At 46.0% G+C, this 27,133-nt stretch overlaps 1 protein-coding gene across 1 annotated transcript in view; it reads left to right on the plus strand.

Moving 5' to 3' along the window:
* The window catches only part of cryl1 (crystallin, lambda 1), a 110,641-nt gene that overhangs the window by 81,731 nt on the left and 1,777 nt on the right, over window positions 1-27,133 (plus strand). Inside the window, exons 6-7 of the mRNA XM_067986084.1 lie at window positions 20,487-20,592; window positions 23,034-23,140. Coding sequence (XP_067842185.1) covers window positions 20,487-20,592; window positions 23,034-23,140 — 213 coding nt within the window. The remainder of the gene's footprint in view (window positions 1-20,486; window positions 20,593-23,033; window positions 23,141-27,133) is intronic.

Consider the following 27,133-nt stretch of genomic DNA (forward strand, 5'->3'; position numbering starts at 1 on the left):
ATTCGGGATTTACTATCACAGCTGCAAAAAAAGCTGTCTATCCCTCTAATAATTGAATCTCCCCCAACTACCATTTTCCTGTTATCCTCTTTCTTTTTGTCCCACTGGGTAACCACTTGCTGTACAATACTATGGCATTGCTTATGGTTACTCTCCCCTGTATCTCTGATCACGTCCTCATTACAGGCATTCAGCGCTGAATAACGATTGGACAACTTCAGATGCACAATGGTTTCCTGCTTCTGTCTGTTTTTCCAAGCTGCCCCATGAGTAGTCAGCCATTTCTCTTGCTCCTGACTCTTCTATGTCTACTGGGCAGAGTGTCTACCAGGAAGGAATTCAAACACAAGGATGAAAATTTTAAATTTGAGGGCTGTATTTCAGCAAGGACAGGGGTGATGGGTGAGTAGGATCTGGTATGGGTTAGGATACAGACAACAGAGTTTTGGATGAGATGAAGTTTATGGAGGGTGGAGAAGGAGAACATCGGAATGGTGGAGCCTAGAGGTGACAAAAGCATGAATGAGAGTTTCAGCAACAGATGGGCAGAGGAAGAGGTTCAGGCAGTCAATATCACTTAGGTGGAAGTAAGCATTCTTTGTGACGGATAGTGTATGGGGTAGGAAGGGCGAATAGGATGTTGAGGCTGCAAATAGTCTGGCTCAACCTGAAACAGTGGCGGGGGAGGGGGATGGAATCAGTGCAAGGAGTTTGTGGTGAGGGCTGAAACACTTATTTTAGTTGCCAAGAAACCTAAATGAAGGGCCAAGGCCCACAGTGTGAGACACCACCACGGATGGAAAAAGTTGGAAAAGACATGGTAAGTCAAGTGATCAGATGAATCTAAGCTTGTCTGTGGGTGGAAAATATTTTTCTTAATTCCCTATTGAGTTTCCCAACTAAGCCTCATTCTAAAAGATCAATCCCTTTACTCCTTCTTTACAATTTCCTCAAACTAAGGCAGGCTTACAACACTGAATTTTAATACACCCTGAGGCATAGGCTTTTAATTTGCTTTCAATTTATTGTTAACTTGGAACGAGATGTTAATATATACCAAAATTTGGATTTTAACATGCACATTTTCCTAAACTTTGACCCTACAGTAAAGGTGTGATGCTGATTGAGGCAGAAGGAATGCTAAAGGTTTCCAGAACACCTCCTATTAAACTTTACCCACTGTTTAAAGTCTGCACCTAGCAGAGCTGTTTGCAGATTTTTTTTCTCCAAATTAATCATTATCTCAAAATCCTTCTGACCAAGTTAAAGTTAAATTGAAGATGATGCATAGCTCAGATTTCAGGATATGGAGGCTCTGGTGTGATAGAAGTTGGAAGTAAAAGTGGTGTGTTGCAAGTGTGAACTAACAGGCTGTGCCTTGTTTTTGTTTTAACTGTTGGCATTTGACATGCTTGTAATGACTGAATTAGAATTTTGTTATAGCAATGAGTGTTACATTTGTCTTTTTGATCTCTGTTCATCCCATCTTTTATAATACATTTTTCAGATTTTTTTAATATTATCCTGTCAGGTGATGGATTTATGTGAAAAATACTAATATCCCATGTGATGCAGACTTTCTTTATCCTCATTCAGGTGAATTGTAGACCTTACAGAACTTTATTGTTGTCTGATTTAAAAAGTTCTCTGAACAATTGGAACAGCAATTCTACACCCTCAAATCTCAGTTGGGTATAAATCTGTTCATTGTTAATAAACTCCAAAATTTGTAGAGTGGCATTGAAACAGTAATTAAATTAAATTGGACACTAAAGCATGACACCAGACAAAACTGAAGCATGTTCGGTGTCAGCTACCAAAAGAGCTTGAGTTCCATATTGGGATTGAACAGAGTTGAAGAACCCTAAATTGTTTCTCGAATCTTCAGAAGTGTGAAGTGAAAGTGTAGAGTGGTATTTTTACTGATGGCACTTAAACTGATTTATAATGGCAGAGACATTGGAGTAAATTTTAACGGGGAGCGGCAAAAGAGAGAGGCGGGGAGATGGGGGGTGGGGGGGGATTTCCTGACACAAAACCTGGAAGTATGAGTTTCCAGGACGTTCTTACGATTTTGATGTAAGGATGTCCTTCAGTTTTTTTCAGTAGGTTTCCTGCCTGACGGCCAGCCAGATTGACAGACTGGCTGGCAGTCAGACAGGAGAGCAGCCAGGGAGCGGATGCCAGCAGATGTCTTAGATTTGGTGTGGGGGGGGGTCATCGGAGTCAGTAGTCATCAGGGGCTCAGTCATGGGGGGGTTCAGAGAGTGTTGGGGGCGGGGGGCGATGGTCGGCCGATCGTGTGTGTGGGATTGCGGCAGTTAAGCTTGTTGGGTCTGGAGAAAACACTCCTGCTCCTCCTGGCCCACAAGCAGTGCGGTAAAGGCACTTACCTGTGATCTGGGCCTTCTCGCCTCCTCTTACGGTGGCATGAAGCAGACGGCCTGGGAATCCCAGCCCCCAAGAGTTAAAAACAAAAATGCTGTTAAAGTGGAGGCCTGCAGCCTCCTTAAAAGATTTTACTGATACACTCACATCCTGAGAGCGGGTTAGTTGCCCGCCCCTCGACCCGCCTTCATTGAAATCGGAAGTAGGCGAGTTGGGGTTGGGTTTTACTTTTTTACAATTTTTACCTTCCCACCTGCCCCCAACCACCCATTCATGGGATTAAAATTTATCCCATTGATAAATACAATAGGGCTGGACTAAGATGTTGGAGCGATTATGTCGCACTATAGTGTGATTAGAAGCAGAGCAAGTGCCTGTGATTCCTCAATAGCACTGTGTACCTGATCTCAACTGTGTAGAAATACTAAGTAGGTTCTTACTTGCGATCCCCTCATAGTAAATTCTCCAGCAGCTGGATTATTTGAGGAGATGCCTATCTGTTTTTTCTGGAGGAAGTTATGGAGCGGAATAGTGGTTGGTGATCCACTGGTAGGGTGTAAAAGGGGAAGTGGAAGAGTTAAAAGGGATGTTGAGGAGAAATCTGGATGGGATAGTCGCTGGGAACAGAGGATGAGACAGCTGCTGCTCTGGCAGAACTAGTGACTTGGTGTGGAGGAGAATATCAGAGGAGGAGCAGAAGGAGGCTGGAGGTTCATGCAAGGAGGACTCGAGCTTGGGACAGCAACATGACAGAAAAGTTGGAGGCTACTATCAAGTGGAGAGAGGGATTGGGAGGACATGATACTGGAGAAGAGGAGTTATAAGAGATGAGGAGGAAGAAGCCGAGCAAGGCCAGGGAATAGCCCAAAAAAGACAGGATGGGGGACTTGGTTCTGGAGTGGGCCAACCTTGGATTATATGCACTAGTGGTAAGGACTATTAGAGTCAGTTTCTATTGCCAATTTAAAAAAAAACCTTTTCTTTGTTTTTCCAGATTTCTAGACTGAAAATCATTGTGAAAAAGTTGGACTTTCATAACAGTCCTCATAATGTAGAACATAACAAAGCACACCACACTATCCCTGCTGGCAGGCTAAATTTACTTTAATATCTAGCAAATCTCTGAAGCTAGTTGGCGCCAACCTTATGGAGTGCGTTATCTTCCCCTCTGTGTCAGTCTTCCACAGCAGATTTTTGTTGACAACCATTGTCCCAGCTAGATGGGGAGCCAAAGACTTGACCTTTGACCCAATCTCAGCTCTCCAGGACTCGGGATTGGTCAGTCAAGCTGCTACCGCTGTCCTAGGTGTGGACTCCTGGCAGCTGCCACTCACTGGACTTACTTGAGGGAAGCCATTCAAACATATGTGTAACTTCCTCCAGTCCTACAACCCTCCGAGATCTCTCTGTTCCTCCAATTCTGGCCTCTTGCGCATCCCCGATTTTAATTGCTCCACCATTGGCGGCCGTGCCTTCGGTTGCCTAGGCCCGAAGTTCTGAAATTCTCTCCCTAAACCTCCACCTTGCTATCTCTCGTCCTTTAAGGCGCTCCTTTAAACCTACCTCTTTGACCAAGCTTTTGGTCATCTGTCCTAATATCTCCTTATGTGGCTCGGTGTCAAATTTTGTTTGATAATGCTCCTGTGAAGCGCCGTGGGATGTTTTATTATGTTAAAGGCGCTATATAAATGCAAGTTGTAGTTGTTGTTTAATGAAATGTCCTAACGAACCCCTCTTCTTGTCTCAAGTTGATGTAATATATGGGTAACACCATGGGATAGATTTTCATTTCCTCATTTCTCCAGCTGGTTTATTTGAATCTAATCTGTTTTGTGGTGAATTTAACTTAATAGCAACGTCTTGATAAAAATTACCCAAAACTCTTCCAAGGTCAGATAGCCAAAAATCTCAAAATGTGACACCCGTAGATAGATTTTTTTTTAATAAGTTAAAAGTAAAATAGAAGAATCTGGGGTGGAATTTCCACAGGGGTTCTCCTGATTCCCCACTGTGACTTCAGCGGAAACCCTGGAGAAGCTGCCATTTCTCCAGGGCTTACGCCAATCTTCCGCTGAAGTTATGATGAGATATGGGGAATCCCTGTGGAAATTCTACCCCCACTACGTTCGTTGCTGTGGCTCCAACCACTTACTTGTCACTATGATGGTGGGACGTTAACAATTGTTGAAGATTATGCCCAAGACAACAGTTGTGATCGTGCTTTTAGTAAACAATGCCTTGGAGTGTGACCTGAGTCAGTCTTTGTTTCATGGGGTGGGGGGTGAAGTTGGTCTTTGGCGGTAGCACGATAACGAATCAAGAGCCCATTTTACCCCTCAACCGATGTTCTTTTTGCTGTCCTTGCTCCATACCTAACCAGGAATGAAAGACTGACATTTGCTGTAGTATAAAGAATATAGTTCTCACAGTAATACCTAAAGAAGAATTCAGTTCCCTTTTTTAAAAAAAAATCAAATTGCACAGCCTTTATTTCTTTTCCTGTGTAAAATCAGGTTGAGAAATCTACACACATTGCAGCAGTGACCTCAGCATCACATATACAGCATGCAACATGTGTGCTGACATCACGGACATCTCTGGACCCAATTTTTGGTAAGAAGACAATGGGAAATTTCTGGGGGGTTTTCTCAAATTTGGAAGAAATCGGCTTTTACTGATTCACCATTGAAAAAAATGAGTGAATTTTATTGGTGGAAATCAGTAAAAACTGAAGCCCCAATTGTATCTCAGGGTGGGAATTGGATGGACGGAGAGTGAGATGAGTGGCAAGCCCCATGACTTCGCCAGCCTGAGGCCCGAGCCCCATTTTAATTTGATTGATGGGCTGCTCACCCATTCGCGTCAGGAATCTTCTCAGCACAATTTCCGGCGGGCCATTTGAGACCTATTTAAAGCGGGAATGCACCTCTTAAAGGGAGGTTGTATTCCCTGATGCCAGATTTCATTGTACTGCTGGAAGAAGAACCATTAGGAGAATGAGTAGCAGAGCTGCCCCCAGGTTGGTGCTTCTCTGAAGGCGAGCAGGGAGGTATTGTACTGCAGGACCATCCCCAGGGCCACTATCCAGCAGGCTTCGTCAGAGGTAGCTGGAAGTCAGTGCCAGCAGCATCACTTCCAGGACCTGGCTTCAGTGTTCTCACAAAAGCAGCAGGGGTGAGCTCAGCACCTCGTGTCCCCATCTCTCTCAACAACACCTGCCAACACCCCCTTCCCCACCACTCTCAACAATCCCCCCCCACCTCCATCACATCTTTTAACATCCAATCACAAGAATACACTGCACCACCTCTCTTCCTCTTTCCAAAAACACTCACCTCTTCCTTAACTCCCTTCACACCAGACACTAATAGCATTCTCTTCTCATATCTAACACTTGCAGAACCAGCAACTCGTCTCAGGACTCCTTCCTCACTTTACATTCTACACACTTGCCTTTACATTCATCATGTCGCCACCTTCTTCTCCAGCTCTCAGCATATGCACTATATGCACAAGCCCTACATATCCACTTTTCATCAATTTTCAACAGCACCCTAACTCTCACCCCCTCTTTCTACAGGACAAAACAGCATATAATGCTAGGGATAGGAGGAAGACTGGGGGTGGGGGGATTGTCAAATGGCTGCCATGCGCACTCTGGGCTCCATATTGGAGAGACAGGTATCCACCTTGGACTGACTGGTGTGCCACATGTCTTTCAAGGAGTCACTCATCTTCTGTAGTCTGCTCTCCTGCAGATCAGTGGAAGTGATGAGCACCTGCCACATAGGAGTGGCCGTACCATCCCCTCAACCAATACCCACCAATGTGCCAGGAGGTCAGATGGGCCAGACTGCCCTGGCAGCATCCAAAGTAGTAGTCTGCGGCCAGACTCTGTCAGGCTCAAACACCCAGAAGTTAATGGCATCTCAAGGCTCCCAGTGTGAGCAACAGCAGCCTTCCACCATCTTTGCTGAGGCCATTAGGAAAGCACTTTGTAGGAGCAGTAGAGTTGGAAACCTTCTTATAAGAAAGGCACTGTGGGTTAACACTTGTGAGAGAAATGAATGGAAGGCAATTATTGTGCTGGGAATTAAATTCTTCACTTTTATCACATTTACTACTTTGGCCTTCATTGTGGGTTTATAGCAGCTTCTGAGTCTGGCATTATCAGAAAATGATTGATTAAAAAAGTTGGCTGAATGTTTTCAATGTTCTTTAATGCAGGATGGTGGGAGTGGTGAAGGATGTAAAACGACTGTTAATGCAGAAAGGTTTTGTGTAAATTTTCGGGGCAGGGTAATGAACAGGTCAGCAGAATCACTGAGCAATTAACTCATCCCTTATATCTCTGGCTGCAAGGCGTTGAGGTGGCCCTCCCTCTTCTGCTTCTTCCTTGCCTTCACCTTGGTCTGATGAGGACTGCGGCTGCTGCTCTGCCTCCTCTAAATGCAGGCCTCGCTGTATGGCAAGTATGTGCAGATTGCAGCATACCACTTTGACGCGGGAGACTCTGTAGAGCATGTTGTAGGGAATGTCCAGATATCTGAACCTCTGCATCAGCAGTCCTATTCGCCAGGGCTAACCAGTACATCACCTACACTATTGACTTCAGTAGTCACCACAAGAGAGGTCTGTGGTTTGCAGTAGTGGCTGGCTTACCGCGCATCCAGGGCATTATTGACCGCACATGTGTTGCCACCAGGGCACCTGAACACCAGCCAGCAGCAGTTGTGAATAGGAAGGGCTACCACTTCATTAATGTCCAGCTAATCTGATCACAGAAACAAGATCATGTAAGTTTGTGTAAGGTACCCAGGCAGCTATCACAATGCTTTTATCCTGTGACACTCAATCATCTTCTTAATATTTGACCCTTCCTCCAATATGACAGGATGGCTGCTGGAGGATAAGGGGGGTGGGTGGCTCATAACACTTCTCAATAATCTCACCATGCCTGAGCAAATAGGTATATTCAATGCCATGGGATGACCAGGATGGTTATTGAGCAATAACCTTACACAAACTTACATGATCTTGTTTCTTTGATCAGATTAGCTGGACATTAATGAAGTGGTAGCCCTTCCTATTCACAACTGCTGCTGGCTGGTGTTCAGGTGCCCTGGTGGCAACACATGTGCGGTCAATAATGCCCTGGATGCGCGGTAAGCCAGCCACTACTGCAAACCACAGACCTCTCTTGTGGTGACTGTTGAAGTCAATAGTGTAGGTGATGTACTGGTTAGCCCTGGCGAATAGGAAAAGGAGTAAGTAGGCTGTTCAGCCCATCGAGTCTGTTCCGCCATTCAGTCAGATCATGGCTGATCAGTACCTCAACTGCATTAACCACCTTTAATCCATATCCCTTGATACCATTACCTAACAAATATCTGTCGATCCTCCTTGTTGTGGATTCCCCTACAAGAGGAAATAGTTTCTCTGTATCTAAGCTATCGCATCCCTTTATCATTTTAAACACCTCAATCTTCTGAACTCGAGAGAATACAAATCAAATTCGTGCAATCTGTCCTCATAATTCAACCCTTTAAGCCTGGTGCATTGGAGATCTGCTCAATGCAGCTGTGTACTGCAGACTGGGAGATGCAGGAGATGTCCCCTGTAGCAGACTCGAAGGAGACAGTGGCGAAGTAGCTAAGGACTGTGGTAAATTTGAGAGCCACTGGCAAAGCATGGCCCCTGGCTCAGCAGGCAGCAAGTCCTGTTGCAGGAGGCTGCTGGAGTAGTACAGCCTCCAGATACATTGTTCTTCAGATAGATCCAAGAAAGTGACTCTTGGTCTGTACACCCTATGTGCTGGGTATGGCCTCCTACATGGAGGCCTCCGCACCTGTTGTCTTATAATAGGCCCAGCTGTTGCTCATGCTGGTTGCTGAGGCTGCTGCTCCTCTTCGCCCAGTAGTTCTTCCATCTAAACGAAACTCGCAATAAAAGCACTAATGATAAGTGGATAGATCTTACTGACAGTAAGTAGGCAAAAAATGTGAGAAAGAAGCCTTCTGGAAAATGAAAACTCTCCAGGCACAATGGCACACAATTACCTGCAGCTGCATGCCCCTTTGAACATTGCTTCAGTGGCTCCGAGAGACTAACCCACTAGATTTTACTGGCAGGTTGGGTGCTGAGCGGGACTTCCGTAATTTCACATTAAAATGGCGTCAGGATCCTAATCCTAACGTCACAGGACCCAATTTGTATGTATTTATGAGTCCCCTGCTTCCCTCTGGTGGGCTCCTCGGCTGACTAAAATGGTGCTCAGGGAAAGGAGTGGTAAGTCCTCTACGGTAATTTTAACAGCCCGCCCTCTCCATTCTTGCCAGGTAGCAAGATCCCTAAATAGTGTCAAAAAACTTGGTATGGCCAGGAAGATTCTTAGGATAGAAGCTAAAAGTAACTAATCCAGTATCTTGAGGGGGAATCCTCAGGTTGGGATCCAGCAGAGGGGTGAAATCCAGTTCAGGACTCAGCAGAGGATCAGAGTATGGAACAGGAGCTAGTGAAGGACCAGAATTTAATTCAGGAGCCAGCGGAAAAGCAGAACTTGATCCAATGAACCAGCAGAGGACCATGCAGACTGGGAAAGCAAGAGTGGGGTCCAGCTCAGGAGACAATAGATGAACAAATGTAGCCCAAAAAACCAGCAGAGCTATGGGGCTCAATATTGCCAGGGCTGCGGGTTTGCGGCGGGGGGGCTTTTGGGCGCGTGGGTAATGCGCCCGGCGAAATCAGTCTGCCCCGCGCGCGATCGCAGCATAATTGGATCCACTTACCTGGTCTTCCAGGTTCCCCGCTGCTGATCTGCGCGTCGGGCGGGCTGCGCATGCGCAGTAAGTTCTGTCAGCTGGAGGAGCTCTATTTAAAGGGGCAGTCCTCCACTGACAGATGCTGCAACAAATAGGAAAAAATACAGCATGCAGCAGCCCAGGGGGAAGGCTGCTCCCAGGTTTAATGATGCCTCACTCCAGGTATCATTAGATGGGGTGAGGAGGAGGGGGAGGACAGAGATCTTCACCCCCCCCCCCCCCGGCGGGTGGGAGGAAGCGGCCTGCCTCAGCCACCAGGAAGGCTTGGCTCGAGGTGGCAGAGGAGGTCACCTGCACCACCAACATATCGCCCACCTGCATACAGTGCAGGAGGTGCTGCAATGACCTAAGTAGGTCAGCCGAAGTGAGCACACTTACTCACTCCCCTACACTCCGTCTGCCACATCACCACCCCCACCCCACATCTCCTTCTGCACTGCCAACACTACTCTGTCACATCACCCCTCATACCCACTCAAACCTCATCCTCATCTTACCTGCACTTACTCACCTCGCCAGTACTCATCCCGCCACTACCACTCAACCCAATCCTCATACAATCTCATGGCTCTATCTCATACTCACCCTCTCATGCATCTCTTTCACAGTCAGCCTCACTCAACCTGCCACTACCTGTGCTGCAGCCACAGGGCATGCATCACATATGTGCAGTAGGAAGCATAAGGCAAACGAGTCGTGAGCATGAAGGGGATGCACAAGGATGTTTGAGGGTTTGTCATGGTTTTTACTTCTATTTAATTTCTGATCAACTCACATCACATATTATATTGGCACCACTACTGCCACATCTTTGCGAATCTTGTCTGGTTTGTGCAATAATGCCCTTTCCTGAGGATCACAATGAAGACCCACACCTGATGCCACCCATTGTGCCACTGCAAAGTGGGTGTAGGTGTATTTGCAGGGCTCTTTTGTGCAGACGACTGAGAGACGTTGGCGATGTCCCCGGTGGCACCCTGGAAGGATGCGGAGGAGAAGTTGTTGAGGGCAGTGGTGACTTTGACAGCGACAGGTAAGAAAATGGTGCTCGGGCCAGCTGGGAGCAGCTCGGCATGAAGGAGGCTGCAGATGTCCACGACTACATGTCGAGTGACTCTGAGCCTCTGTGTGCACTGCTGCTCAGAGGGGTCCAGGAAGCTGAGCCTCGGTCTGTGGACCCTGTGGCGAGGGTAGTGCCCCCTGCGATGCATCTCTCTCTGCGGTTGCCCTCCCTCCTTCTGTGCAGGTGGATGTGTCACAGCACTGTGTTGTGGAGCTCCACGTGTCAGAGGTGGACGACTTGGCCGGCGAGGATGGTGATGCTGTTCGCCCTCCGAGGAGGTCATGACTGCAGCTACGGCGGCCCCCATCCGGAAGATGTACATCTGAGGGGGTCCGCAAGGTAGGTACATGTCTCTGGACCCCGGGGTAAGTGTGCAAGTTGGTGACTTTGATTGTCAGGAGGAGGGTGGTGGAGGCCAAACTTTGTCCCAAGTGACAGAGTGGCCTCCTGCAATGAGTGAGGGTCTCCCCCCCACCTGTCAAATGGACCTTTGCAGCTGCCACAGGCTGATAGCTGCAACACGTCCATTTGAACTGGGAGTGTTTCCCCCAGTATGGGAAACAGTCCCAGTTGTTTCTAAAATCCCACCCCTCCTGACATATTCCCTTAATCAGGTCTGTTAATGACCTGAAATAGCAAGGTAAATACTCTCAAGTGGCACCCCGCTGGCTTTAATTGCCTGTGGGAGTCCCACATGCAGGGGCTGCGCGCGCACGTCGGCGCGTCTGTGGGGAACCCGGAAGTGGGCGGGTTGGAGCCGGGCTCCCGACCCGCTCCGGGATTCCCTGATTTTCGGAGCCCCCCTGCCAGGAACGCACCTGATAGCGGGTGCTAAAATAGAGCCCGTGGTGTTCAGCCCAGGAACTAGAGGAATAGTGGAATTCAGCCTGGGAACCTGCAGATTTGAGCCCAGGGGCCATTGGACAGCAAGAGTTCAACCCGAGGAAACCAGTGGAGCAGCAAAGGTAATTTGTGTTGAAACTTCTAGGCAGTAAAGAGCATTGAAGGCAGGAAAGCAATCCCAACTGAAGTGAGACGAGAGTCCTAACCAAGAGTTGAAAACTGGACTGCTGCAGAACACAAGTAGGTCAGCGTCCCTAAGCATGAGCAGATCCAAGGAAGAGTCCTGGAGAAGAGCAACAGACCAGCAGCAAGAACAAGGTTGGTGGAGTGGTGATTCGCTTTCATGAACCAAGGTAGCAGCAGCCAAAACAGGAGGAGCAGTTCCAATCCAAGAACCACCAGATCAGCATGAGTTCAAGTCACCCACAGAAGAAGTATAAGGAATCTTACAACACCAGGTTATAGTCCAACAAATTTATTTTAAAATCACAAGCTTTCGGAGATTATCTCCTTCGTCAGAAGAAGTAGTAATTCATCAGGGTGAGCTGGGTCCAAAGTTCTCAATGTTTAGGTTGTGCAATGAAGGTGCAAGGGCAGCAGTATAGCAGACTTAAAATTGCAGGCAAGCTAAAGTTAAACTGAGCCATGCTTATTTGGAGGCAGAGGGGCCCAGTCAATGCAAGAGAGGAGAGTATGGATAGCCATGGATGGAAGTCCAACAGAGAAAAGCTCAATAGGGGATGGACATCAAAGAATTATGCTCAGAGATCCAGTAGGATTTTTGTGAGGTCTTGGCTAAGAAGTATTGTTGGGTAGACTAGGGGGAGCTTTGCTATGAAGCTGGCTGTGCCGTACAACAAGAATAATAACAACAGCTTGGATTTACAGAGTGCCTTTAAAGTAGAAAAATGTCAAGGCGCTTCACAGAAGGGTAATCAGACAAAAATCAATGCTGAACCAAAGAAAGTGATATTAGGAGGGGTGACTAAAAATATCTGAACTAGCAGTGAGTGGTGCTGACAATAGGGTAAGTTTTCACTCTATGAATGGGTGGGTTGGAGGCAGGTGGGAAGGTAAAAACTATTCTTAAAAATAAAAGTAAAACCCGACCTCAACTCGCCTTCAATTTCCGATTTTAACAGGGGCGAGCGACCAACCAGTTTTCAGGAGGCGGGTCGGTCATTAAATCTTTTATGGAGGCTGCGGGCCTCCATTTTAAAAGAATTTTTATTTTTAACTCCTGGGGGCAGGGATTCCCAGGCCTTCTGCTTCACACCACGTAAGAGGAGACAAGAAGGGCCAGATGAACAGGTAAGTGCCTTTATTGCACTGCTTGTGGGCCAGGTGGAGCATGGGTGTTTCCTCCAGGCCCAACAAGCTCACCTGCCACGATCCCACACACATGATCCACCGGACCCCGCCCCTACCCCATGGCCTCCTACACCGCTCCCACCCCATCTTGCGGCCTCCAACGACCCACTATTTCCGTCCCCCATCCCCCCCATGAGCTCCGACCCAGGAAAAAAAGGCAAAAAATGAAAATGTTGATCTGCCATTAAATTTGTGAACTACCTGCTGGCATCCACTCCCTTGCTGCTCTCCCGTCCGACTGACATACAGCTTACCTGTCTAAGTGGCTGTCGGGCTGGAAACCTATTGAAAAAAATTGAAAGATGTCCTTATGTCAAAATCGTAAGGACGTCTGGGAAACCCATACTTCCAGGTTTCCTATCAGGAAATCCCCCTCTCCGCTCTCTTGCTGGCTCCCTGTTAGAATTTAGCCCTAGTTGCCTCAAATGGGAAAGTATTTCATTTTCCAGCACCATCATCCCTCACCTTGAAGAGCACAAAAGTTCATCAAGCTGGTGGCCTGGTGAAGTGTACCCCCGGCCTCTGGAAGGATGCTGCTTGCTGCAGACTGGAGAATGTACTATTGGTGAGGAAATAAGAAGTTTGGGGACAGTACTGAGTTCGAAGATGTCACAACCTGATTTAAATATAATTGACAGCTCTAGGTCAGTAATTCCTTATTTATATAATAAGCATTAATCAATTTTGTGTTTTGAATGCAGTTAAATGTACACTTCATGCTTTGGTCCCATTTTATGTTTTTAAGACATTTAATGGCAGAACATCATTTTAATTTTTTTTCTCTTTTTCCTGGCTGGCAGCCAGCCAGTTTGAAAGGCTGGCTGGCTGTTAGGCAGGAAGGCCTGTGGCACAAAGCCGCAGCAAGGGAGTGGAATGGAGAGGAGGGAGGGAGGGAGGGAGAGATCGTAGAGGTAGGGAGGGAGATCATGTGTCGGTCGATCGCGGTGGGGGAGTGGGGGTCATTCGATCGTGGGGAGAGAGGCTGATGGCGGCAGGTTTGCTTGGAGTTTGGGGGGAAGCACTCCTCCTGGCCCAATAGCACTGCTGGAAAGGCACTGATTTGCTCGATCCAACTGTTCTCGCCTTCCTTAAGGTGTTGGGTTTCCTGAGTCCTGGGAAACCCAGCCCGCAGCCGTTAAATTTTAAAACTCTGGTAAAATTTGAGGCATGCAACCTCATTAACTATTTAAATTACTGATCCACCTCTTGAGAGCGGGTTAATCGCCCACTCCCCAACCTGCCGCTGTTAAAACTGGAAGTATTCACGTTGGGGTTGGGTTTCCGATTTTTGAAATATTAATCCCCACCGCCCCTCTCCTGGAGGGTTAAAATTCCCCCCAATGTTTCGGGTGCAGAGGCACCAACTGAATAAAACCCCTTGTGGTTTTGCTGTTGGGCACTTCAGTGTTTAAATAATACATGAGCTACAGCAGCGAATATAATTTGTCATAAGGATAAAATTACCAACTAATTCTTTGACTTTTTTTAAAACAGGCTTTTTGAAAACAGTTATGTTACAGAATATTTAAAACTATAATATCCCACAAATACTACATTTTAAAGATTAATTAAATATGGTGAAGTTTAAATAAGCCAGGTTGGGGAAAAAAAAACTCCTTGTGGATTCTTTCTCGTTTCAAATTGGCTAAACTAAGTTGGATTTAATTAAATGATTGCAGCAATTATGGGCACTGCAGCTTTAAATCTATTTTGCCAATGTAAGCAGTGTGACATGGGCCACAGAGGCATGACGATCTGTCTTTTACTCAAATGCTACGAGTTAATTATTATTTAGTGATCACAATTTCAGCTGTTGTAACTTAATCCAGCAAAATTTTTGTTATAACTTTAGCTTAAAATTCTAATAATTGGATTGGTTGATCGTTTATAGTTCAAACTTCAAAAAATATATAATGTGCAAAACTTGAATTGAAGATTTCTTTACAATTGGAATCTTGCATTGTGAAGTTCTTGAACTTGCAAGACAATTTGGTTTTTCTGTTTGTTTTATGTTTTTTTAGCCTGCTTTAATGTCTTTTTTCCCATTTGTCACCCAACCTCTGACCCCCCCCCCCCCACCCGCCCAAGTTCTACTTTGAAACTAAGAACAATAGATTTCAAATGTGTGAAATTCAACCAAAGCTTGCTGATAATGATTGGTAGGAGTAAAATGTTACAGGTTTCAAAGCATACACTTGTCATTATGACTGCTGAAAGGTGACTATCTGGAATAATCTGAGTCTACAGCACAGAAACAGGCCATTCGGCCCAACTGGCCTGTACCGGTGTTTATGCTCCACATGTGGCTCCTCCCTCCCTACCTACTTCATCTACCCCTATCAGCATACTCTTCTATTCCTTTCTCCTTCGTGTGCTTATCTAGCTTTCCCTTAAATGCATCTATACTATTTGCCTCAACTGCTCCTTGTGGTAGCGCATTCCACATTTTTACCATTCTTTGGGTAAAAAAAGTTTCTCCTGAATTCCCTATTGGATTTATCAGTGACTATCTTATATTGATGACCTCTATTTTTGGACTCCCCCACAAGTGGAAACATTTTCTCTACGTCTACCCGATCACACCCTTTCATTATCTTAAAGACATCCATCCATGACCAGATAGATATATTTCTTAATGCTAAAGGGCTCAAGGGATATGGGGAAAAAGCAGGAACAGGGTACTGAGTTAGACATTCAGCCATGATCATTTTGAATCGCGGAGCAGGGCCGAATGGCCTACTCTTGCTCCTATTTTCTATGTTTCTAGGTCATCCATCAGCCTTCTCTTTTCTAGAGAAAAGAACCCCACCTGTTTAGTCTTTCCTGATAAGTATAGAATCATAGAAGTTAACAACATGGAAACCGGCCCTTCGGCCCAACATGTCCATGTCGCCCAATTTATACCACTAAGCTGTCCCAATTGCCTGCACTTGGCCCATATCCCTCTATACCCATCTTACCCATGTAACTGTCTAAATGCTTTTTAAAAGACAAAATTGTACCCGCCTCTACTACTGCCTCTGGCAGCTCGTTCCAGACACTCACCACCCTTTGAGTGAAAAAATTGTACCCTCTGGACCCTTTTGTATCTCTCCCCTCTCACCTTAAATCTGTGCCCCCTCGTTATAGACTCCCGTACCTTTAGGAAAAGATTTTGACTATCTACCTTATCTATGCCCCTCATTATTTTATAGACATCTATAAGATCACCCCTAAACCTCCTACTCTCCAGGGAAAAGAGTCTCAGTCTATCCAACCTCTCCCTGTAAGTCAAACCATCAAGTCCCGGTAGCATCCTAGTATATCCTCTCAGTTCTGGTATCATCCCTGTGAACCTTTTTTGCTCATTCTCTAATGTCTCTATATCCTTTTTATAATATGGAGACCAGAACTGTACACAATACTCCAAGTGTGGACTAACCAAGATTTTATACAATTTCAACATAACTTTTCTGCTTTTCAATTCTATCCTCTAGAAATGAACCCCAGTTCCTTTTTTGCCATTTTTATGGCCTTATTAACCTGCGTCGCTACTTTTAGGGATTTGTGTATCTGTACTTCGAGATCCCTTTGTTTCTCTATCCCATTTAGTCTCTTATCATCCAAGAAATATGTGGCCTCCTTATTCTTCCTACCAAAATGCACCACCTCACACTTGTGTGGTTGGTACTAAGTTTTAATGTAATCTATGTAACTTTTTCTGATGAGTTGTACGAGGAAGATTGTATACATCCCCCGCAATGGTAAACATAGGGGTATGGTAGCATAGTGGTTATGTTACTGGACTAATAATCCGGAGTCATGAGTTCAAATCCCGACATTTAAATTCAATTAATTAACTAAAATCTGGAATTAAAATACTAGTATCAGTAATGGTGGCCATGAAACTACCGGATTGTCTTAAAAACCCATCTGGTTCACTAATGTCCTTTAGGGAAGGAAACCTGCCATCCTTACCCGGTTTGGCCGATATGTGACTCCAGACCCACAGCAATGTGGTTGATTCTTAATTGCCCTCTGAAATGGCCTAGCAAGCCACTCAGTTGTAAAATCTCGCTTAAAAAAAGTCACAATAAGTATAAAACTGGACAGACCACCCGGCATCGGACCCGTAGGCACCGGACACGACAAAGGCAAACCAAGCCCAGTCGACCCTGCAAAGTCCTCCTCACTAACATCTGGGGACTTGTGCCAAAATTGGGAGAGTTGTCACACAGACTAGTCAAGCAGCAGCCTGACATAGCCATACTCACAGAATCATACCTTTCAGCCAACATCCCAGACTCTTCCATCACCATCCCTGGGTATGTCCTGTCCCACCGGCAGGACAGACCCACCAGAGGCGGATGTACAGTGATATACAGTCAGGAGGGAGTGGCCCTGGGAGTCCTCAACATTGACTCTGGACCCCATGAAATCTCATGGCATCAGGTCAAACATGTGCAAGGAAACCTCCTGCTGATTACCACCTACCGCCCTCCCTCAGCTGATGAATCAGTCCTCCTCCATGTTGAGCACCACTTGGAGGAAGCACTGAGGGTGGCAAGGGCACAGAATGTACTCTGGGTGGGGGACTTCACTGTCCATCACCAAGAGTGGCTCGGTAGCACCACTACTGACCGAGCTGGCCGAGTCCTGAAGGACATAGCTGCCAGACTGGGCCTGCGGCAGGTGGTGAGCGAACCAACACGAGGGAAAAACTTACTTGACCTCGTCCTCACCAATCTACCTGTCGCAGATGCATTTGTCCATGACAGTATTGGTAGGAGTGACCACTGCACGGTCTTCGTGGAGATGAAGTCCCGTCTTCGCACTGAGGATACCATCCAACGTGTTGTGTGGCACTACCACCGTGCTAAATGGGATAGATTCAGAACAGATCGAGCAGCTCAAAACTGGGCATCCATGAGGCGCTGTGGGCCATCAGCAGCAGCAGAATTGTATTCCAGCACAACCTGTAACCTCATGGGACGGCATATTCATCACTCTACCATCACCAACAAGCCAGGGGATCAACCCTGGCTCAATGAGGAGTGTAGAAGAGCATGCCAGGAGCAGCACCAGGCGTACCTAAAAATGAGGTGCCAACCTGGTGAAGCTACAACTCAGGACTACATGCATGCTAAACAGCGGAAGCAACATGCTATAGACAGAGCTAAGCGATTCCACAACCAACGGATCAGATCAAAGCTCTGCAGTCCTGCCACATCCAGTCGTGAATGGTGGTGGACAATTAAACAACTAACGGGAGGAGGAGGCTCTGTAAACATCCCCATCCTCAATGATGGCAGAGTCCAGTACGTGAGTGCAAAAGATAAGGCTGAAGTGTTTGCAACCATCTTCAGCCAGAAGTGCCGAGTGGATGATCTATCTCTGCCTCCTCCCGATATCCCCACCATCACAGAAGCCAGTCTTCAGCCAATTTGATTCACTCCACGTGATATCAAGAAACGGCTGAGTGCACTGGATACAGCAAAGGCGATGGGCCCCGACAACATCCCGGCTGTAGTGCTGAAGACTTGTGCTCCAGAACTAGCTGCGCCTCTAGCCAAGCTGTTCCAGTTCAGCTACAACACTGGCATCTACCCGACAATGTGGAAAATTGCCCAGGTATGTCCTGTCCACAAAAAGCAGGACAAATCCAATCCGGCCAATTACCGTCCCATCAGTCTACTCTCAATCATCAGCAAAGTGATGGAAGGTGTCGTCGACAGTGCTATCAAGTGGCACTTACTCACCAATAACCTACACACTGATGCTCAGTTTGAGTTCCGCCATGACCACTCGGCTCCAGACCTCATTACAGCCTTGGTCCAAACATGGACAAAAGAGCTGAATTCCAGAAGTGAGGTGAGAGTGACTGCCCTTGACATCAAGGCAGCATTTGACCGAGTGTGGCACCAAGGAGCCCTAGTAAAATTGAAGTCAATGGGAATCAGGGGGAAAACTCTCCAGTGGCTGGAGTCATACCTAGCACAAAGGAAGATGGTTGTGGTTGTTGATGGCCAAGCATCTCAGCCCCAGGACATTGCTGCAGGAGTTCCTCAGGGCAGTGTCCTAGGCCCAACCATCTTCAGCTGCTTCATCAATGACCTACCCTCCATCATAAGGTCAGAAATGGGGATGTTTGCTGATGACTGCACAGTGTTCAGTTCCATTCGCAACCCCTCAAATAATGAAGCAGTCCGAGCCCGCACGCAGCAAGACCTGGACAACATCCAGGCTTGGGCTCATAAGTGGCAAGTAACATTCGTGCCAGAAAAGTGCCAGGCAATGACCATCTCCAACAAGAGAGAGTCTAACCACCTCCCCTTGACATTCAACGGCATTACCATTACCATTGCCGAATCCCCACCATCAACATCCTGGGGGTCACCATTGACCAGAAACTTAACTGGACCAGCCATATAAATACTGTGGCTAAAAGAGCAGGTCAGAGGCTGGGTATTCTGCGGCGAGTGACTCACCTCCTGACTCCCCAAAGCCTTTCCACCATCTACAAGGCACAAGTCAGGAGTGTGATGGAATACTCTCCACTTGCCTGGATGAGTGCAGCTCCAACAACACTCAAGAAGCTCGACACCATCCAGGACAAAGCAGCCCGCTTGATTGGCACCCCATCCACCACCCTAAACATTCATTCCCTTCACCACCGGCACACAGTGGCTGCAGTGTGTACCATCCACAGGATGCACTGCAGCAACTCGCCAAGGCTTCTTCGACAGCACCTCCCAAACCCATGACCTCTACCACCTAGAAGGACAAGAGCAGCAAGTACATGGGAACAACACCACCTGCACGTTCCCCTCCAAGTCACACACCATCCTGACTTGGAAATATATCGCCGTTCCTTCATCATTGCTGGGTCAAAATCCTGGAACTCCCTAACAGCACTGTGGGAGAACCTTCACCACTTGGACTGCCGTGGTTCAAGAAGGCGGCTCACCACCACCTTCTCAAGGGCAATTAGGGATGGGCAATAAATGCTGGCCTCGCCAGCGATGCCCACATCCCATGAACGAATTAAAAAAAAACTATCCATTCTAATTTAAAACCAAAACAGTTCCTTCTAATTTCTTGTATTTGGGTGGTACAGTACAGGGAACAGTTGAATACCAAAATAGTCAATAAGTGACAAAGTGCTGGTAGGAAAGGAATTTAATTTTTCTCTCTGGTATTCATTGGTTTTCTGGCAAGCTTTCAATTCTTCCAGGAAAGCGCTGGCACAATGTTCTGATTATTTTTTTGCATGACTCCTTGTTTTGGTGGCAACAGCACCTGGTGCTCCCTGGTAACATGTTCAGGCATTGCCATTACTAGCTTTCAAAAGACCTCAAAACTTGGTATTAATTGGATAGGGCAAGTGATATGGTGTGGCACCACGCACCCTTCCCCCTACCCCCCCCCCCCCCAAACATATCCCATGAATTTATACACTTGCAACATGTAGTGCGATTTGCTTCAGGAGCACCACAATTATGCATTAACAGTCCTAGAGGCAGTGACAATGTAATATTAGAACAATACTAAGAACAAAGCATTTGTCCTATGAATGGCTCCCGGACTGTCTCATTATGTGGTAAGTTTTTTGGCACTGATTTTAAAATTAAAAGATTCACTACAGTTTTTAGTTGCTGATTTCCACAACGGGAATACAGTGATCTTAAAAATCCCAGTGCTTTGCTAACAGACACAGAAGAATTCCCCATAATAGTACGCAATCTTTTGATTTATGTGCAACTGGAATTAGGGCGAAGTTGGCTTTACTGGAATTTTCCAGCTTCATCTGCTGGCAGGGAGCCTTGCTCACCAGAAGCACAGATTGGAAATTCAAGCAGGTGCCGTGCTTGATTTTCTGACCTTTAATGGTCAAAAAATCGTATGTCCAAGTTTCTAATATGTGCTTTGAGTAGGCGCAGCTTCTGCCAGCATTGCGGCTGGAAAGTTACCCCTTATGTTCCTTAATCTGTGTAACAGTGCTTCTGTTTGCTTTTCATCAGGATGGCATACTCTCACCTGAGGATGTAGACCTTGTGATGTCTGCAGGTTTAGGAATGCGCTATGCTTTTATGGGACCTTTTGAAACTATTCATCTCAATGCAGAAGGTGAGTGCTGGTGTATCCCAGTTTGCTGTAGCAAAGTATGTCATCTCAGTACCTAAGTACTCATACACTAAAATCATTCTTACTTGCGAGAGAAAAGTTTAGCAGATCAAGATTTTGATAACATTGAAGAACATGGGTCAGGTTATGATGTTGATATTTATCAATGTAATTTTTTTAAAGCCCTCAAGTATCACTGAACCAGTTCGAAGGCCTCCCTGAGTGCTGAAAGTTGGTGGTTAGACCTTTCTAATTTGCCTTCTTGCCTTCCCTGAGTCAGATAAGTGATTGTGTGTAATGCAATGAAAGAATAAGCTAAAGAAAAGGCCAGAAGCAGTGCTCTAGAGTCAAAAGGAACGTAAAAAAGAATGTAAAATTAAAGAAAGAAAATACGTTTTTAGAAAAAGAAATTAGCAAGTTAAAGAATGTCTCAAGATAGTCTTTGCTCAAATTTAGCCCAAGAAATCAGGGAATGGATAGAAAACAGCATAAAATTAAGCTGAAATGAAACCTTATGGAAATAAGGAACAAAATATTAATTAAATTGAATTTGGACAGAAATCTTCTTTTCTCCACCCGCCCCCCCACTAGAACACTATCACTCCAAATTGAGATTTTGGGAATGAGTGCATATTTTTGGGGTGGCCAGCTGTACTCTACCTTGTCTCAAATGTTGTGGAATAGGTCTGATTTCCCCATATATTTGTATGACAACCAACCCAGGATAATGTTCTCCATATAGGCATTGTAGCCATCTTAACTGAAGACAGCTCTCTGGACTTCCAAACCTACTAGGGTTACCAACTCTGGTTGGACGTATTCCTGGAGGTTTGCGAATGTTATTGCATTTACCTTATAAAGGTAAATAGGGTCCTCCACATCTTTGCTAATAATTTCATGCCAGCAGCTGTCGTGCGAGAAGTTCCGGGAGATTCATCTTCCATTCCGGGAGACTCCCGAACAATCACAGGGGAGTCTGGTAACCCTAAACCCCACTCTGTTACTCATCAGTAGTGACATTGGTATAAGAGGTGACGGCTGGGATCAGCCATTTCGAGACCATTCTCATACAAAACACGCAAAGGAGATTTTGATGTTGACTATCCAATTGGAATTACCAACTGAAGAGTTTAATGCCCCTATAAAGATTGTATTTACCTCTTTATATGTCCTTCGTGTTCCCTCTTTTGTATTATGGCAAAGTATGTGGAATTAACACTTTGTTCATGATACTGAATGGGGCTATTTAGATATCTCCAAACCACTAAACTTCTTTGTTGGAAGGGATGACAAGCTTGTGTGCCCAGGCTTGTTTAACTGCATTCAAACAGCTCCATTTCCACATTTATCATTACAGTAAAAACCCTCATCAAATGTCGCTCAGCTCCTAAATGAATCCATGACTGTGGCAATTGCAGATCATGGGTAGAGACTGAACCAAAACTGATTTTGATTTTATTGTTTGTAACTATGTACTTACCTGATAATCAGTGTTGCATGATTTATGGTAGGAGAAACAGTAAGTTGTGTGTTTGGGAGCCGGAAGTTACAAAGGAACTTCGGCAGATGAAGTGAGTGGGCAAAACTGTCAGGTGGAATTCAGTATGGGGAAATGTAAGGTAATCCACTTTTGATCCAATGAAGACAAATTGGAATATTTTCTTTATAGCGAGAGACTAGAAACTGTGGTGGAGCAAAAGGATTTGGATGTCCAGGTGCACAAAATCACTAAAAACTAGTGCACAGGTATAAAAAGTAATCAAAAAAGCTAATAGAATCTCAAGAGGGTGGGACTACAAAGGGGAGGAAGTTATCCTTCAGTTGTATAGCGCCTTGGTCAGACCCCATCTGTGTGATGTTTAGTTCTAGGCACCGGTCCTCAGCAAGGATATATTGGCCTTGGAGGGAGTACAGCACAGATTCAGCAGAATGATACTGGGGCTTAAAGGGTTAAATAATGAGGACGGGTTGCATAAATTTGGGTTGTATTCCCCTGAGTTTAGAAGGTTGAGGGATGATCTAATTGAGGTGTTTAAAATGATAAAAGGATTCAATAGATTAGATACAGAGAACCTATCTCCTCCTGGTGGGGGAATCCAGAACAAGGGGGCACAATCTTAAAATTGGAGCTAGGCCATTCAGGAGTGAAATCAGGACACATTTTTACACAAAGCGTAATGGAAATGTAGAATTCTCTCCTCTAAAAGGCTGTAGATGCTGGGACAATTGAAATTTTTACGTCCGAGATTGACATTTTTATTAGGTAAGGGTACCAAGTGGAGATGAGGGACAGATCAGCCATGATCTAATTGAATGGCAGAACGGGCTTGAGGGGCTGAATGTCCTATTCCTGTTCCTATGTTCCCTATTCGGAGCATGTAGGAAATTGAAACCGCCAGAAACTTGCCTAAATTCTAATTTTAATTAGTTTATCAATTTGTTAGGTCTCAAGAATTACTGTGAACGTTATGACGTGGGTATGAGAAGAGTCTCATCATCTTTTGGACCCGTTCCTGAATTTTCTGGTGAAGTCATGGAGAAAATTAACCAGGTAGGTAGAAAGTCCTTTGTTTGGAATTATGAGGTGATTTTGCCAGGCCTGACCAGCAGCTGGTGTTGCCATAAAATCAGGCACAGGACCTTGTGTGCTGGATGTGCTCTGCATGCAGGTTTTCCAGTAGCACTTTTGGGAGCTTTTTTTTAAGATCTGTACTTCAGCATGTGCAGGCTTCTTAATCAGATTTAAATTAGGTTCTGAAGAATCTTTTAGATTTTCTGACTTCAGGCGAGGCTTCGCCCACAGCACGAACCTCACTCATAAAAACTGGGCGCATTGGGGCTTTTACCAGTGAGGGTGGATATTCCTTTGGGAGTTCTAAATGTGTTGCATAAAGTAATGCACTGAGAAGGAATTGTTTTTGAGGAGCCAATAAATGCAAGTCTAACAGCCCCTGAGTCATTCTAGTCACACCCATTGCTATCTTGAGACATGTCAGAGGAGTCTCATCTTTGCCAACTCTACATCACAAGACAGACTGCCGCAGAGTTATGCCATTTGTTGCCCAATCATTTGGGTTCATCAGGGATGGCTGTAAAAGTGAAGGTTAGCACAACGTGAGACTTTCAAGCCACCTCGGGAGACATCTGCCACATCAGGCAGGCTACAGTGCACATATGTACCCTGTTCCCATCATCATCATCCCATTGTATTACTATCATGCTGCCATCACTTTGACTTTATACTACTGGCTCACCTGCTATATTCTCCTGTCCACACCTCATCTGGTTGCCTCTTAACAGCTCACCAACCCTGGACTCATCTCTTTCCCTGCCCCCCCACCTCCATGTTAATACGCATCCCTCGTCGTGTTATTCCTTATTCCTCCTTCTTTGCCTGAACTCCATTGACCCTCTCCCTTATCCTCCATCTCACTTATCTGTGTGACCCCTGAAACACCCATCAGGCTGACTCTAAAGAGTTTAAACAACAAATGTGTTCCTTAAACCTTTATATGTTAACATTTCTAAAAATTGTGGAATTTAGGTCTTAGGAAGGATTTTCTTCTTTAAAGTGCTCAAAATGCTATAAAAAGATTAACAATAGGATGAGCACCAGTCGAAGGCTCACAAGCAGCCAAAGAGATGACCCAGATCCAGTCTGAGGCCCGCGAATAGGTAAGGGACAACCGGTGCTGATTGGAGATCTGCTCGCAATAGGATTCCCTCCTTTCCCAGAATGTCCGGGAGTCTCCCGGAACCAGGGGTTCCTCCCCCGAATGCTGCCTCCAGCAGCCCAGGAGTTTCAGCAGTTAAATTTCTTGCGCAGTGCGCCCCCGCTCCATGAAATCACTGGCTACTGAGAGAAGCCTCCGGCTTGGTGACATCACCCTCAGAGAGCCCTAACCGCGTGGAGCACCGTCAGGAGTCGTGGGTGTCAGCTTTCAGAGCAGTCTCAGCAATCGGCGAGGGGAGCATCAGCAATCGGGGGGGGGGGGGCGGTGGTTCTATGTAATCCGAGAGTCTCAACATTCGGGAGGGCTCTGGAATGGAGGGGCTCGAGTTAGGGGGAAGAGGTGACTGGGGGTGGGGAGACTGGGGAATAGGGTATCAGAGAGATGGAGGTCTGGGGATTTGGAGAGGAGAGGGAATCTGGGGATTGGGGGCCCCGGGGGGGCGGGGGGGGGAGAGGAGATTGGGTCCCCGGGGGAGAGATGGGGGATGGGGTCCCTGGGGGGGCGGGGGGGGTGGGAGAGAGAGATAGAGACTGGGGAACGGGAGCTCGGGGGGCGAGATAGAGACTGGGGAATGGGGGTTCAGGGAGAGGGAGACTGGGGATGGGAGTTTGAGGGCTGGGGAGAGAAGGACCATAGGTGAGATAGAGATAGGAGCAGGAGTAGGCCATTCGGCCCCTCGAGCCTTCTCCGCCATTCAATGAGATCATGGCTGATCTGATTTTTACCTCAACTCCACTTTCCCGCCTTTTCCCCATATCCTTTGACTCCCTTGCTGATCAAAAATTTGTCTAACTCAGCCTTGAATGTATTCAATGACTCAGCCTCCACAGCTTTTTGGGGTAAAGAGATCCAAAGATTCACGACCCTCTGGGAGAAGAAATTCCTCCTCATTTCTGTCTTAAACGGGCAACCTCTTATTCTGAGACTATGCCCCCTAGTTTTAGATTCCCCCATGAGGGGTAACATCTTCTCAGCATCTACCCTATCGAGTCGCCTCAGAATCTTGTATGTTTCAATAAGATCTCCTCTCATTCTTCTAAACTCCAATGAGTATAGACCCAACCTGTTCAATCTTTCCTCATAAGACAACCCTTCCATACCCGGAATCAACCTAGTGAACCTTCTCTGAACTGCCTCCAATGCAAGTATGTCCTTCCTTAAGTAAAGGCACCAGAACTGTATGCAGTACTCCAGGTGTGGTCTCACCAGCACTCTGTACAGTTGTAGCATGACTTCCCTGCTTTTATACTCCATTCCCCTAGAAATAAAGGCCGATATTCTGTTTGCCTTCCGGATTACCTGCTGCACCTGATGTTGATTTTTTGTGTTTCATGTACGAGGACACCCAGATCCCTCTGTACTGCAGCATTTTGTAGTATTTCTCCATTCAAATAATATTTTGCTTTTTTATTTTTCCTCCCAAAGTGGATGACTTCACATTTTCCCACATTATATTCCATCTGCCAAATTTTTGCCCATTCGCTTAACCTGTCAATATCCCTTTGCAGACAATTTGTGTCCTCATCGTAACTTGCTTTTCCGCCTATCTTTGTATCATCAGCAAATTTGGCCATAAGACACTCTGTTTCTTCATCCAAGTCATTGATATATATTGTAAATAGTTGAGGCCCCAGCACTGATCCCTGCGGCACCCCACTAGTTACAGGTTGCCATTTTGAAAATGACCCTTTTATCCTGACTCTTCGTTTTCTGTTAGTTAGCCAATCCTCTATCCATGCCAGTATATTACCCCCAACACCATGAGCTCTTATCTTGTGCAGTAATCTTTTATGTGCCACCTTATTGAATGCCTTTTGGAAATTCAAATATACTGCGTCCATTGGTTCCCCTTTATCCACCCTGCCCGTTACTTCCTCAAAGGGGACTAGGGGTTGGGGGATTGGCGCCCAAGCGGGGGGTGTTGGAGAAATGGGTTGGGGGTGGGCATGGAGACCAGCATTTCCCGCAGAGTTGGGAGCAGCAGCAGCAAGGTGGTGAGTGGGAGCGGCACTGACAGAGGATTATTTCCACTGGTGAGTGAATGGGGAACTGGGGAACGGAAACCAAGGATTCTTACTGGATGAAATAAGGGGAAGGGAGGAGGAAAGTTCTTGAACTGAGGACTATTAAACAGTGGGATACTTCGCCACGTGACTCTTGAGGTAGAGACGAAAACTTCATCTCAAAGGGAATGGGTTAAATATTTAAAACTGAAGAATATAAGATGATCTTTGGGAGGTAATGAGGTTACAGGAGAGAACGCCAGCACCGGGGGCTGAACGGCCTCCTGTGCTGTAATTTCTATAATTCTATGAAAACTTTCCTTTTTCGAGTCCAAGTTCAGGGAGAGTAGTTTAGAAATGTTGGTGCTGAGCTGAGTTTAGGACAACGTTGCCCTGTGAGAAATACCCCAAACACTTAGCCCACTGCGCTGTGTGCGATCTCTTGGTTTGGTTCAGATCGATCCATGCTGCCCGGTTTTAACATGTGAAATGCAAGCACAGATCAGCTCTGATTGAGGTTCCCAGTTCAGAGCTGTCACCTTCACACGGAACCGGAGTCCAAGGAGATAGGGAGAGAGATCGGGCCAGTTAAAAGTGGCATTGACTGGGGAGCCTAACCGCACCTTGTGCAATGCAGCGGGATCTTGGCTATGGTTTTAGGGTGAATATCAGCAGGTTATAGGATTACTACTAGTTACAGGTAGGATATCGGGGCTTTACATTTATTACTACCAGTGAGTTATTGTATTACTGTTAGTTATGAGGCGAAGCTGAGTGTTACCACTTTATTATTAGTTATCAGTGCAA

Source organism: Heptranchias perlo, chromosome 6 (assembly GCF_035084215.1).
Source record: "Heptranchias perlo isolate sHepPer1 chromosome 6, sHepPer1.hap1, whole genome shotgun sequence".
NCBI lineage: Eukaryota > Metazoa > Chordata > Chondrichthyes > Hexanchiformes > Hexanchidae > Heptranchias > Heptranchias perlo.